Here is a 12,788-nt window from a genome sequence, read left to right on the forward strand (position 1 = left end):
CAGACCCTTCATCTTCTTGCCTCTATACAGTTAAAATCCCAGAACTTAGTTGATTTCCTGGGGTGGACCCCTATTTCCTTCCTGGCTCTCTTGTTTTATACCTTTATTTTGTTTTAGCACATCCTCAGATAACTTCCTTTAAAAAAGAGGAAGTAAATTTCCTGAGTCCCTCCATGTCTGAAATGATAGTTTGGCTGGATATAAACCTATAGGTTAAAAAACATTTTCCTCAGAATTTTAAAGACAGCCATTGTTGCTAACATTGCTGCCAGTGTAATTGACCCCCCCTCCCCTCGTAGGTGACTGGTTTTTCCACTTTAGAAACATTTAAGAATTCTTTATTCCTGGGGCAATGTACTTTGACAGAAGGATCTTTTGACATCTATCGTGCAGGACTTTCGGTGAACCCTCTTAAGCCAATGACATATCATTCAGCTCATGAAAATTTTTCTCTTTCCTTTTCCATGTTCTCTATTCTTTCTAGATCCCCTTTCTATAACTCAGAACTGACTGCCTCTTGATCATTTTCTCTCACATTGTCTTGATATTTTGGTCCTACTTCCTGAGAAAATTTTCTGCTATATTTTCCAAGTCTTTTTGCCAAAAGTTCTTTCTTTTCTTAATTTTTTTAAGAGCATCCTATTCTTGCTTTTTGGATGTAATACCTATTGCTGAACATCTACATCTCAGAATCTCAAGATTTTAGAGTATATTTAAAGCTCCTTTCTGTTTCCCAAATAACCTCTGGTATTATAGTCATCTTTTCTCTTGGTCTGTCAATTGCATGTGCGCAGTTTCCTCAAATGTGTGGTCATGCTTAGCTGTTCATATTTAAGAGTGAAATCATAAAAAGCTGATTTGGGGGTCGCCAGAGTGGCTCAGTGGGTTAGGCCTTTGCCTTCGGCTCAGGTCATGATCTCAGGGTCCTGGCATCGAGCTCCGCATCGGGCTCTCTGCTCAGCAGGGAGCCTGATCCCCCCCGCCACTTCTGCCTACTTATCTGCCTACTGTCAAATAAATAAAATCTTTAAAAAAAAAACTGATTTGGAACCTGTAACTGCAGGACTCCTTCCCTGGCAGATGTCACTTTACGATGATCAGGCAAGAAACCGACATATCTCTGTCTGGTTCAAGAAGATCAACAAAATTGACAAATCTCTAGCCAAACTGAACAGGACAAAAAGAAAGAAGACAGAAGTTACCAATATGAGAAATGAAAAAGGAGGCATCATTACAGAATCTACAGATAAGAAAAGGATAACAAAGAATACTATAAACACCTTATGCCAATAAATTCGCCAACTTAGATGAGATGGATAAGGAAACTCCAGGCCCAGGTTCACAAGCTTCACCTGTGAATTCTGCCAAACCTAAGAAGAAATTATACCAATTTTATGCAAACTCTTTCAGAAAACTGAAGAGAGAATACTTCCCAACTCATTCTATGAAACCAACATTATTCTGGTATCAAAACCTGATGAAGACAATGTAAGAAGAATATGCACCAATATACTTCATGAACCTCATGTGAGATTTCTTTCAAAAAAAGTTAACAAATCAGGGGCACCTGGGTGGCTCAATTGTTAAGTGTCTGCCTTAGGCCCAGGTCATGATCCCAGGTTCCTGGGATCAAACTGACATCAGGCTTCCTGCTCTGTGGGAAGCCTGCTTCTCCCTCTCCCATTCCCTCTGCTTGTGTTCCAGCTCTTGTTATCTCTCCCTCTGTCAAATAAATAAAATCTTTAAAAAGATCTTTAATCTTTAAAAGATTTGAGAGAGAGAGAGCATGAGAGGAGAAAGGTCAGAGGGAGAAGCAGGCTCCCCACTGAGCAGGGACCCCCCGATATGGGACTCCATCCTGGGACTCCAGGATCATGGCCTGAGCTGAGGGCAGTCATTTAACCAACTGAGTCACCCAGACACCCCAAATAAATAAAGTCTTTAAAAAAATAGTTAGCAAATCAAATTCAATAATGTATAAAATGATAATACATTATGACCAGATGAAATTTATCTCAGGGATGTAAGATTGATTTTAACATTCAAAAATTAATTTATTTCACCATAAACAGACTATAAGAGAATTGTTAACAGAATAATATATAACATTGTTTGTGTTATAGCATATTATATATATCATATAATATATTAACAGGACATAAAAGAAAAACAGGGGCACCTGCCGGGCTCAGTTGGGAGAGCATACGACTCTTACTCTGAAGGTCATGAGTTCGAGCCCCACAATGGGTGAAGAGATACTAAAAAACAAAAGAAAAATAAAAGAATATAAAAGAAAAAACGTATAGTCATCTCAATAAATGCAGAAAAAGCATCAGACAAAACCTAACAGCCCTTCCTAACTAAAAACTAAGTGAACTAAAGGGCACCAGGGTAGCTCAGTTGATTAAGTGTCCAACTCGATTTCAGGTCAGGTCTTGATCTCAGGGTCTTGGGATCGAGCACCATGTTGGGTTCCACGCTGAACGTGGAGTCTTCTTAGGATTCTCTCCTTCCTCTCTCTCTCCCCTGCCTTGTTTGCATACATGCGCTCTCTCTTTCTCTCCAAAAAAGAAATCTGTAAAAACTAAGTGAACTAGAAATAGAAGAGAACTATCCTCAACGTAATAAAGGGCATCTTTGAGGGAAAACTACAGCTAACATCATATTTAGTGGTGAAATACTGAATGCTTCTTCCCTAAGATTAGGAACAAAACAACACATCCACTCTCAATTCGATTCAGCGTTGTACTGAACACTGTTCTCGGTACACTAAAGCAGAATAAGGAAATAAGAGACATCCAATTTGGAAAGGAAGAAGTAAAACTGTCTCTTGAGTCACACACATACTTTATTTTTAAGTTAAGTAATCTCTACACCCAACACAGGGCTTGGACCCACAACCCTGGGATCAACAGTCACGTGCTCTAGCAACTGATTGAGCCAGGCGCCTGAGTCACACACATTATTGTTTTTGTAGAGAACCTTATGGGATCTACAACACTAAACCAAAACCAATAGGATTTTAGGATGGTTACAGGATATACATTTCTATACACTAGCATCCAGCGGTTGGAAACAAATCATTTCACATGCTATAGAATGTCACCTGAGTCCCTGACAGAACATTCCCAAGTTGGGCACAGAGGTCCCAAGCTGAGTCAACCTCAGACTTTTGCTTCCACCCCTCCAGTGCCACGATAAGGCTCACACCTAATATTTTCTCTTCCTATCCACACCCCGTTCTGTTCATGGAAGGGTTTAGACAATGGGTGTCAATTAGATTGTCGAGGGAAAATTTGCAAGTGAGCAAAGGAAGGCACTGAGGTGAGAGGCCTGGAGAAAAGCAGCATTGGGGGCAGATGGAACTAGAAATGAAGAGAGACATGAAGGAAGCCAATGGAACATGGCAGTCAAGTTGGGTGGAAGGGTCCAGAGACCACTGAGCTAGCTCTTAGGAGCCTGACCGTGGGTCCAGGCCCAGGAGGAACATGGATGTCGCAAATCCCAGACACAAACAGCCTCTACATCTCTAGGAGGAGGCCAGGGCACACTGATCCTTTGGATATAATCCTAGGAGCGATTCTTCTCAGCCAGAGCCAAGGCCATCATTTCTTGCCACACTCCAAGTCTGGGGGATCCGGCTTTCCCACTGCCATGACCAATCCATCATCGACCCCCATCTACCACTCTCGGGAGCATGGGAGAATGGGACAGCCTGGTGCCCCACTCCCTGGCCCCAGATCATGAAAAAGAAGCATCTTCAGTAAAAGATACAAGCTCCAGGGAGGCAACTGGGATGCAGAAACCTTCCCGAAGGCTATGCTCAACCTCTTCTTCAGAGAGTGATGGGAACACTGCAGTCAGCATCCCCACAGATCAAATGCCTGGGGCGAAAATTCCCCGGGTGGGTGACCCCAGGATGAGAAGCCTGGAGGAGAGGAAGGACTTCAGGGCAGGAGGGGCCAGGATTAGGGGGAGTGCCAGATCTGAAGCCTGGCCAGAGAAGAGAGAGGAAAGGGGGCCAAGGACCAGGAATGGATGGGTTCTTAGGGGCCCCCACCCAGTTACAGATGCCTCATAGGGTAGCACGTGGGGCAGGGGAGTGAAGAGTTTTTCTTCGGTCAAATCTGCATCCAGCTCCTGGTGTTGGCAACCCTCGGCTGAGGGACCTTGGGTAAATGAACTTCTTGTCATTTTTTGTGTTGAATCGATGAGATAAAGCACAGAATGTGCCGAACTTGTTGCCTGGGCTAGCAGCCCTCAAGAAACAGCAGTGAAACCTGTTAGCATCTGTCTTCGGGGAGAAGGGTGATGGATTGGGGAGAGTGAAAGAAGCAAATTCTAGCGCCTGCGGAGGGGAGCAGATGTGGAGGGCAGGGCTGATGATGCTGGAGAGAGGAGGGAGCAAGGGGCAGGATGGGAGAGCGGTGGTGAATGGGCTGAGATGCAGGACAGGGAGGGAAGGAGTGGGTAACTGGAGCAGTACCACCTGCCCAGGGTTCCAGAATGCCCTAGGGACGTCTCCCCCTGCAGCTCCCCGGCCCTCACCTCCTTCTCCCTGCCAGGTGCCAATGGATTCCCCTGCTGTGGCAAGGAGTCAGTGGACATTGTGGAGACGCAGTGAGAGCCAGTCCCCCACCCTCCAGGACCACCAACCCTTACCCCCTGCCACCACTGCCAAGTTTCCCCCACCCTCCAGGACCACCACCCCCAACCCAAGATCTCCCTCCATCTTGCTTCTTTCCAATATCTCCTCAAGGGCAGTGTTGGGGGGGAGGGGAGTCCTAGCACCCCCCCTTCTGTTTCTGTGTCCAGTCTCTGACATTAATGAAGGACTGAGGGGTGGTGGGGTACACTCAGGAACATGGATGGGAACTGATCCCTTCTGGTTGCCTTGCTCTGAGTAGAGTGGCCCGAGGTGAGGGGGGACCCGAAGCCTGAGGAAGGAGAGGGAGTCACAGGGGCTGAGCACTGAGGGGAAGGGCCACGCTAGCAGCACATGGCCAACAAGAGCTGAGGGGAGCCTCCACACACACCCCTGCCTTTGAGATTTGGCAGGCTGGGGTTGGGCAGCTCAGGAGGAGGGCGTCGCCCTGGGCTTCTCCCTCTGTTGGGAGCCACCTTCTGGGCACCAGTCCTCCCCGGGGAGCTCACTGGCTCATGGGAATACTTGATAAGAAGGAAGAATCCTGGGCCTCACCTCCAGCTGACTGGATCCCTCTTTGGGGTAGGGGCTCTCCAGGCACCTCCCAAACTCACTAAAGATAGAGAGTGTTGCTCCAGAATTCTTGGTGGATGTAGGGACCGTGAGAGGAGTGGATGAGCTGCGGGGGTCTTGCCAGCCTCTGTACAGGGGAGGGAATCTTGAGGGCCCCAGAGACCTCCATTCCCCCCTAAAACCACCCCACCCACCCCCCAGAAGCCTGTCATTCATTCTGTCCCCTTCTGTCATAGCAGTGACCTAAACCAACAGCAGCCATTCGAAGAGGAAGAGGAAATGGAGGTAACCGTGGGCAGGAGCGCCTCTTGGCGGGGAGGTGGGAGGTAAGGGGCTGGACTCCTTAAGGCCCGTCTTCTCGAAATCCTTGCCAATCCCGGGAGCCTGCACCAGGCCATGCTGGCGCCCTTGTTCCCACCTACCCTCGCCAGTGCCCCACACTGTCTCCCTGCCCCAGGTGGGTCTCTGCAAGAGGGACCAGGAAGGGAGGAAGGCTCAGGAGAGGGGTACAGAGACTTGGTCCCAGAAGAACCTCAGGGCCAGGGGCCTCTTCAGCTTCACTTGAAACTTTTCAGCTGGAGAAAGAATTGCTGGAACTGGAGCGCACTCACAAAGTGGACCTGGACATAGAGGACGAACTAGAGCAGGAACTAGAGCGGGAACTAGAGCTGGAGACTGGGCTCGAGCCGGACCCGGAACTGGAACTGGAGCCGGAGCCGGAGCCGGAACTGGAACCGGAGCCGGATCCGGAGCTGGAACTGGAGCCGGAGCCGGAGCCAGAGCCTGAGCCCAGGGACCCGGAGCAGCCCGAGTCTAGGACAGAGTCCCTCCAGCCCCACACGCCGCGGTACACCAGCCTCTGGAGTGTGCGGTCGCATTCTAGCTACCTGAGTTTGCCAGAGGAGGACCAGGCGTCCACCAACCATCGTTCTATCCGCGTGCAGACCTCTAACCATCTCTTCTGGGCAGACAAACACATCCAGGCCTCAGAACGCAGCCTGCAACGGGCGATCAGCAATAACATAGGTAAGACCACTAGCTGTCAGGACCAGGAGTCTGACCTCGAGGACGCCTGTGTGTGCTTCACAAAGCAAATCGAAAACCCCAGTGCCCAGCCAGCGCCGCCCGCCGCTGACTCCCAGCAGCTATCAAACCCCCCACCGCCCTCCTCCAGTCCCTCACCGGGCATCGACCTGGCCGATCTGGTCAACTTTGCCTCTTCCTTGGCCGTGGCCTCCTCCAGCAAGATGGACTTGCCCAACTTGGAGCACATGATCAAAGCTCTGCCTCAGAAGGCGGAGGCACCTTCTACAGATCCCGCCCCCCAGCTGGTGATGGACCAGCCAGAGAAGGAAAATCTCACTAAGGACCAGCCAGAGAAGGAAAATCTCACTAAGGACTTGATGGAGAAATCTCTGGAAACTGAGGAGTCACAGAAAGCTTGGAAACAGGAAGACAAGAACATCTTCCGCCCTTACCTGGATTTCAGCAAGCCGGGGATCAAGAGGGCCACCATAAAAGGAGAAGTGCAGCTTCTCCAGCAGCCGGCCAGGTCCCCTCCTCCTAAAGGAGCCGTGAAGGGGTAAGTGAGTCTGGCCCCCACCTTCCCGCAGAGGGGGTGTGCTGGGTTGTGTGGGTGGGCCCACTCCTCACGCAGCTGGGTAGGGGTGGGGAAATGGAACGAGGGGCTGGAGACGGGATGGGGACGGGGTGGGCTGTGATGTCTCAAACTCAGTGACCTCATAAAGGCTGCTGGAAACAAGGTTCCGGTGGACTGAGGGGCAGAGCCAAGGCCAGGGCTGGAGGAGGCCCGGGGACCATGGAGGGTGAGCACTTCTGGGCCCAGGCAAGGACCTGGGTTCGGCTCTGGGAAGGGCCATTTTAGCATTAGGAAGCTCCGTCCCCCAGAAGGCAGGTGGCCTCACCTTCATGGGCCATGCTCAGGCTAGCATCTGCCCTGCTGAGGACTCAATGGCCCAGGGCCCAGGATGTCTCCTTGGAGCAGAATATGAGGGAAACAGTGCTCTCCAGCACCCCTGGCTTCCTGGTGATGAATGGACACAACAGAGGGCCAACTGCCCAACCGTGTGCCGCTGGAAGCGGCTCTCTTACCCCCTCACCCCGGTGCCCTCCTCGTGGAGGCGTCTGGGTTCAGCCCCCTCCCCGCCCCGCCACTGGGGCCCAAGTGACACTCTCTCTTTTGCGTTGCAGCTCGGTGCCGGGAACCAGGAAAGGGAGTCCATTATTGCTGAAAATCCATTTTAAGGTGTCGTCCCCCACTTCCCCAGTGAAATGACTAGACAAAACCAGTAAAAGCCTCCAGTGCTGGCCCTCGGCTCAGACTTTTTGTGCAAATGCTCCCGGACTAGTGAGCTCACGTGGCTGCGCGTCCTGATCTCGATTTCTTAGGGATGCCACCCTCCATGGGTTTTTTTTTTCTTTCAAGACTTTATTTAAATTCTAGTTGTATTCGTTTTCTGTAGTATTCGTTTCAACCCATCCCTATTTTTTAGCTGCCCCAGCCCACCTGCCCACCCTGTCCCTGAGGGCTCTGCCAGCCCTATTTGGCCCCTCCTCACTCCCTTCCGGAACTCTCAGCCAGTGACAGAGACTCATGACCCTGTCTGAGGCTTCAGGTGTCTTTTCTTTTCTTTTTTTTTTTTTTTTAAGATTTTATTTATTTATTTGACAGACAAATCACAAGTAGGCAGAGAAGCAGGCAGAGAGAAAGGGGGACGCAGGCTCCCTGCTGAGCGGAGAGCCCGATGCGGGGCTTGATCCCAGGACCCTGGGGTAATGACCTGAGCCAAAAGCAGAGGCTTAACCCACTGAGCCACCCAGGCGCTCATCTTTTCTTTTTTTTAAAAAAAAAGATTTTCTTTATTTATTTGACAGACAGAGATCACAAGTAGGCAGAGAGGCAGACGGGGGAGGGATGGGAGCAGGTTCCCTGCTGAGCAGAGAGCCCAATGCTGGACTCAATCCCAGAGCCCTGAGACCATGAGCGGAAGGCAGAGGCTTAACCCACTGAGGCCCCGAGGCTCCCCAAGTCTTCCGGTGTGTTACGTCGTGAAGTGGGTCTTCCTCTTGGCCTGAAGCCAGGGACATGTTGAGATCATCTTTGGAGAGGGCCTCTGGGGGCTGGGCTGGCCAGGTGAGGAGGCAAGTCTGAAAGGAATTCTTCCCACTTCTGTCCACAGCAAGGGCCTGGTATGGGGAATGGACAGTGCCCAGGGCCTCAAAGGAGGGGAACAGAGAAGCCAAAGGACTGCCCCTCCAGGGGCCACACAGCCTTGAGCTACAAGTATCTCAAAATGTAGGGGCGAGCCTGAATGTAATGGTGTACTTCCTGGTGCAACCCAGACACACTTACACACGTACACACCTACCCTCCGCTGACTCGCGCACTACGAGGGCACGCACAGACACACATTCACTCACAAGACAGTTCCACACTGGCCGTGTGCACAAGCACACATCAACACACTTGCCTGTGTGCCAGACACGTGTACTAAACATGCACACGAATGCACAAGCCTTCCCACGTTGAGGGAGGACAGGCCATGTGGGAGAGAGCTGGCAGCAAAGGGGGGAAGGGAATTCGGAATGTGGGGAGGGACACGGGTGTGAAAAGGGAAGAAGGGGAAGGGAGAGCCTCCTTTGGGCCCTGTCAGCCTCCACCCACCAGCACTAAGGCTCCAGCTGAAAACCCAGCCTTGCTGATCCTTAGAAGCCCGCCCACCCAGGCCGTAGGAGGGTGGGATTAGGAAGGGATGAACAGCTGGGAATGGGCCAGGGCCAATGGGGTGGGGTGGGGGGGCATGTGGGGGAGCGGAGACTGGAAAGAGGAAGGAGGAGGAGATACGGAGGTGAGTATCTGGGGAGCGGCTGGGCTGTTGGAAGCATCATCTTGGAGTATTTTGTGAACTGTGGTTTGTAAATTTGCATGGTTTGGAAGAGGAGACCCTTCCCCGCCAGGAGACCTGGGGTAAGGTGGGAGTGGGCCACAGCCGGCTGTACCGCTCCTTCCCATGCCCTCACTTCCGGACTCTACGGCCTGCTTCTCCCTGGGCCTCTGCCAGCCTGTGTTAGCACCTGGAGTGCAGTCGCCAATTCAGATGCCTTAAGGGGAGCAGAAACTCAAGTGTAAGGCAGCAGGTCCCCACCCCCTGCCAGAAGAATCGGGCCTGTGGCGAGGGACAGAGTGCCCTGCTGCCAACAGCTGCTAAAACAAACCTAGGGGCTGCGGGCCCGGGGCACTGGACCAGCCTCGAGTCTGGGACTCTGCCTTTCAGGCAGCCGAAGGCCGAAGACCAAGAGATCCCCTACATTGGCACAGGGAACGTACAGGTAACCGGGCTGACAAAGGGTCTGCTGGGACAAGCTACTGTCCGCAGAATCCCCCTGTGGGTACAGGCTGGTGTGGGGATCCTGGGAGAAGGTCAAGCTGAGCCTGAGCCACCACACGCCTGGGCCCAGGGCCCTCCTCTTCCCCTCCTAGTCTGAGCACTCAGGCAGGCCGGCCCCTTACCCCTGTCTTCTTCTGCCTCCAAGGTCCCCACAGCAGCCTCGAAGACTGCCCACACAGGACCCAGGAGGGGAGCAGGGCTGCAGGACACAGAAGGGGAGGCCTCAGCAGCCCGCTCCCCTGCTGAGCCCAAGGGAGCCAGTATCCATCAAAGGCGTAGGGGCCGGGCAGTCCTCCAGAAGGCCCAGGCAGTTCAAGCGCCTTGCAGCTGCCAGCTCGGTGCAGTCAGGCTCTGGGTCTCAGTGGTAAGGGCAGGGACCAGAGACCAGGTCCAAGGTGCGGGGTTTGGGGTAAGGCCTGCCAGGCCCCGGCATCTTTCTGCAGCAGGTGCAAAGTCCTCTCCACCCTCTTCCTCCTGAATCAGCTCTGCAGAGGAGAGCCTGCTGCCCCTGACAGCCCGGCTGCTGGCAGGTGAGGCCCTGGGGGCCGGGAGCGGAGGAGAAGAGGGGGGTGCTCCCCGCAGAACGGCAAGAGGTGTCCTCCCCAGAAACCGGGGTTGTTGTGAGAAGTTGGTGATCATGTAACTGTCCCTCAATGCCAGTCTAACTGGCTAATCGTTACAATTCCAGGGCTCACTGGTGTGTGTGTGTGTGTGTGTGTGTGTGTGTGCGCGCGCGTGTGTGATGGGTGGATAGACTGCACAAATGGAAGATGAAAGAGGGAGGAAGGAAATTGGGGGAGAGGGTGGGGAAAAATGATCTGAGTTCCCTGCTCCCCCCCGAGTCTGGAGCTGTGGGGTCTAGGTTTGGGGGCCCCAAAGCCACGGTACCGCTGGCAGGGGCCCCTTGAAGCAGTCATTTCACCCACCACCAGTGATCTTCAGCTCCTGCTCCTTGCCAGGTGCCGGCCGGGCTCCGTGAACCCCGGAGCACTGAGTCCCAGAGCCGGAGTCCGAAGCCCAGCACTGCCCAGTCTACTGGTGGTGTGACCTTGACCTAAATGTTCAATGTCCAGACATGAGTCTTGGACCCGAGACTTTAATGGGGACTTGACAAGGGCCAACACAGCAGCCACTGCTGTTCTTAAATGTTCTCATGCCCCCACAGTGGGAATGACCCAAGTCCTTAGTCCCGTTGTGAGCTGGAGTGGGCGGACGTCCCGGCCCCTGCATGCTGTCCCCCGTGCTGCCTGCCTCCCTCCCCGCCCGCAGCGTTCCAGGAGATCTTCAAACTGTTCAGCTCCGGCCCGACAGGGTCTGTGGACATGCGCAGCATGAAAGCCACCCTGCACAATGTGGGCATCCAGCTGAGCCCACAGGAGATGTGCAAGGCCCTGCAGCAGGCAGACTTGGATGGTGGGCGCCCCCCGTCCCTGGCCTTTTGTCCTCCCTCACTTCTAGCCCTGGACAAGGTCTCCTTTGCCACAGAATCCCCAGCCCCGTCCTGTTTTAGAGTTCCCTCTTCCAGGAAGCCTGCTCTGATGAACACACCTATCCCATAGCCCTAAACCTTTCTGCTGTGTTAATCCTTGTGACTGGGGGATCCCCCAGGGCAAGGGCTATTTCTCTCCCATTCCACCTGGGTTGACATTTGCCTGGAGGTGGGACTGGATTCTCTAGTGTCTGGAAGGAGCTGCAGACACACCCCTAAAGCACATGCAGAGTGAGTCTTCTGCGGCAGTGGGGAAGGCACCGCCAGCGCCCCTTCCTCTCTCTCTCTTCCCAGGTGATGGAACCGTAAGCTTCAAAGACTTCCTGGGTGTCCTCACTGATAGCTACCGCCTGGCTCAGTGCTTGGGTGAGGGGCTAAGCTGGTGGGGGTGGGAAGGGTCTGGACCGGGGGAAGCTCCTCCTCACACGCCCCCCCCAACCCCAATCTCTGCCCCCAGGCCAGGTGAGGAACAGCCAGTTCTGGGACCCCCAGGGCCTGCAAACCCTGTTCTTAGAGATGCTGTTCAAACTGATGAACCAGGGCTTCCTGCCTCACAGGGTGGTGCAGGAAGTGATGAGGTAGGCCCATGTCCCCAGCTTTAGGACCCAGGATGGGGGAGCACTTGCTGCCCCCTGCAGGGGTCCCCTGAGGGAGATGGGAGCCCTGAATGCGGGGTCAGTTTCCTGTGGCCTCCTGTCCTGAGGTGGTTTCCCCATCTGTGAGATGGAGAAGACTGGGGGAGGCGCTGTCTAATGAGGCTGCCCCCCACTTGTCCCCTCAAGCTACTACACCAAGAAGCAGCGGGCTCTCCAGCTGAACCCCGACTGGAAGGGCCGGTCCCGAGGGCGCAGCAGCGCTGGGCGCCCTCACGTGGGCCTCACCTTCTTCTGCCAGGCCGCGCGTCTCAGCGGCCTCTCCAGCACCGAGCTGGAGCGCTCCCTGCACAGACTGCGCAAAGCGGGTGCGCCCTGGGCTGGCGGGGACCCACCGGGGTGGGGGAGGGTCTACTCTCCCTCGGGGACCTGCTGTCAGGAATAAGCCTCTCCTTTTCCTCCCACCGGCTTCCTCGGGCCAGGTGTGCACAGTCCCTACTCTCAGATACCTAACTTGGCCGTGTGGACACCCCCGGAAGACGGGATGTGGCACCGAGCCCCGCGCCCCAAAGTCCGACTTCCCAAGTCCTGCCACTCCAGCCGCCACAAGCTCGTGCCCACCCGGAGGTTGCTCAGCCCAGGTGAGGGGGGGGGGCAGGGCAGACAGGGGAGGGGCAGGCACTGACTCCGGGAAACCGGGAGGAGGCCAGCGAAGTGAACTGGGATCATGCAGGGGCTTGACCAAGGCTGGGACCAAGTCTCAGAAAAAGCGGCAGGGTACCCAGATAGGAGGCGGAGACAGGGCACGGGGCGCATAGACAGGAGGACTGAGGTGGGGCTAATCCGATTTCTCAGAAGGGGAGCAGCCGGCTTGATCCTCCCCACAACCCCTCTGCCCTCCCACAGAGTTCGTGGGCCAGCCACTAGACTATCTGCGACCCTCGAAGATGACTCCCTCCCCCCCAACTCTAGTGCAGAAGCAGCCCTACTCCCCTTTGCCAGCCTGTTTGCAGAAACCTGCTATGAAAAAGTAAAGCCTTTGCAGAGCAGAACAGCCTGCGTGTGGTGGGGCGGGCACA

The 12,788-nt window shown here is 54.0% G+C and overlaps 1 protein-coding gene and 1 long non-coding RNA gene across 2 annotated transcripts; both read left to right on the forward strand.

Moving 5' to 3' along the window:
* Window positions 1–5,497: 5,497 nt before the first annotated feature.
* Window positions 5,498–7,895, forward strand: SPATA32 (spermatogenesis associated 32). The gene is made up of 3 exons (XM_044250219.1): window positions 5,498–5,503; window positions 5,794–6,800; window positions 7,430–7,895. Exons 1-3 carry the CDS (start codon window positions 5,498–5,500, stop codon window positions 7,512–7,514), a joined length of 1,098 nt encoding a protein of 365 aa, XP_044106154.1. The 3' UTR covers window positions 7,515–7,895.
* Window positions 7,896–10,085: 2,190 nt separating this feature from the next.
* Window positions 10,086–12,286, forward strand: LOC122907574. Its single transcript, XR_006384728.1, has 3 exons — window positions 10,086–10,157; window positions 11,411–11,482; window positions 12,192–12,286. It is a non-coding gene; the product is annotated as an uncharacterized LOC122907574 (long non-coding RNA).
* Window positions 12,287–12,788: the final 502 nt, after the last annotated feature.

This window comes from Neovison vison, chromosome 5, assembly GCF_020171115.1.
Source record: "Neovison vison isolate M4711 chromosome 5, ASM_NN_V1, whole genome shotgun sequence".
Lineage (NCBI taxonomy): Eukaryota > Metazoa > Chordata > Mammalia > Carnivora > Mustelidae > Neogale > Neogale vison.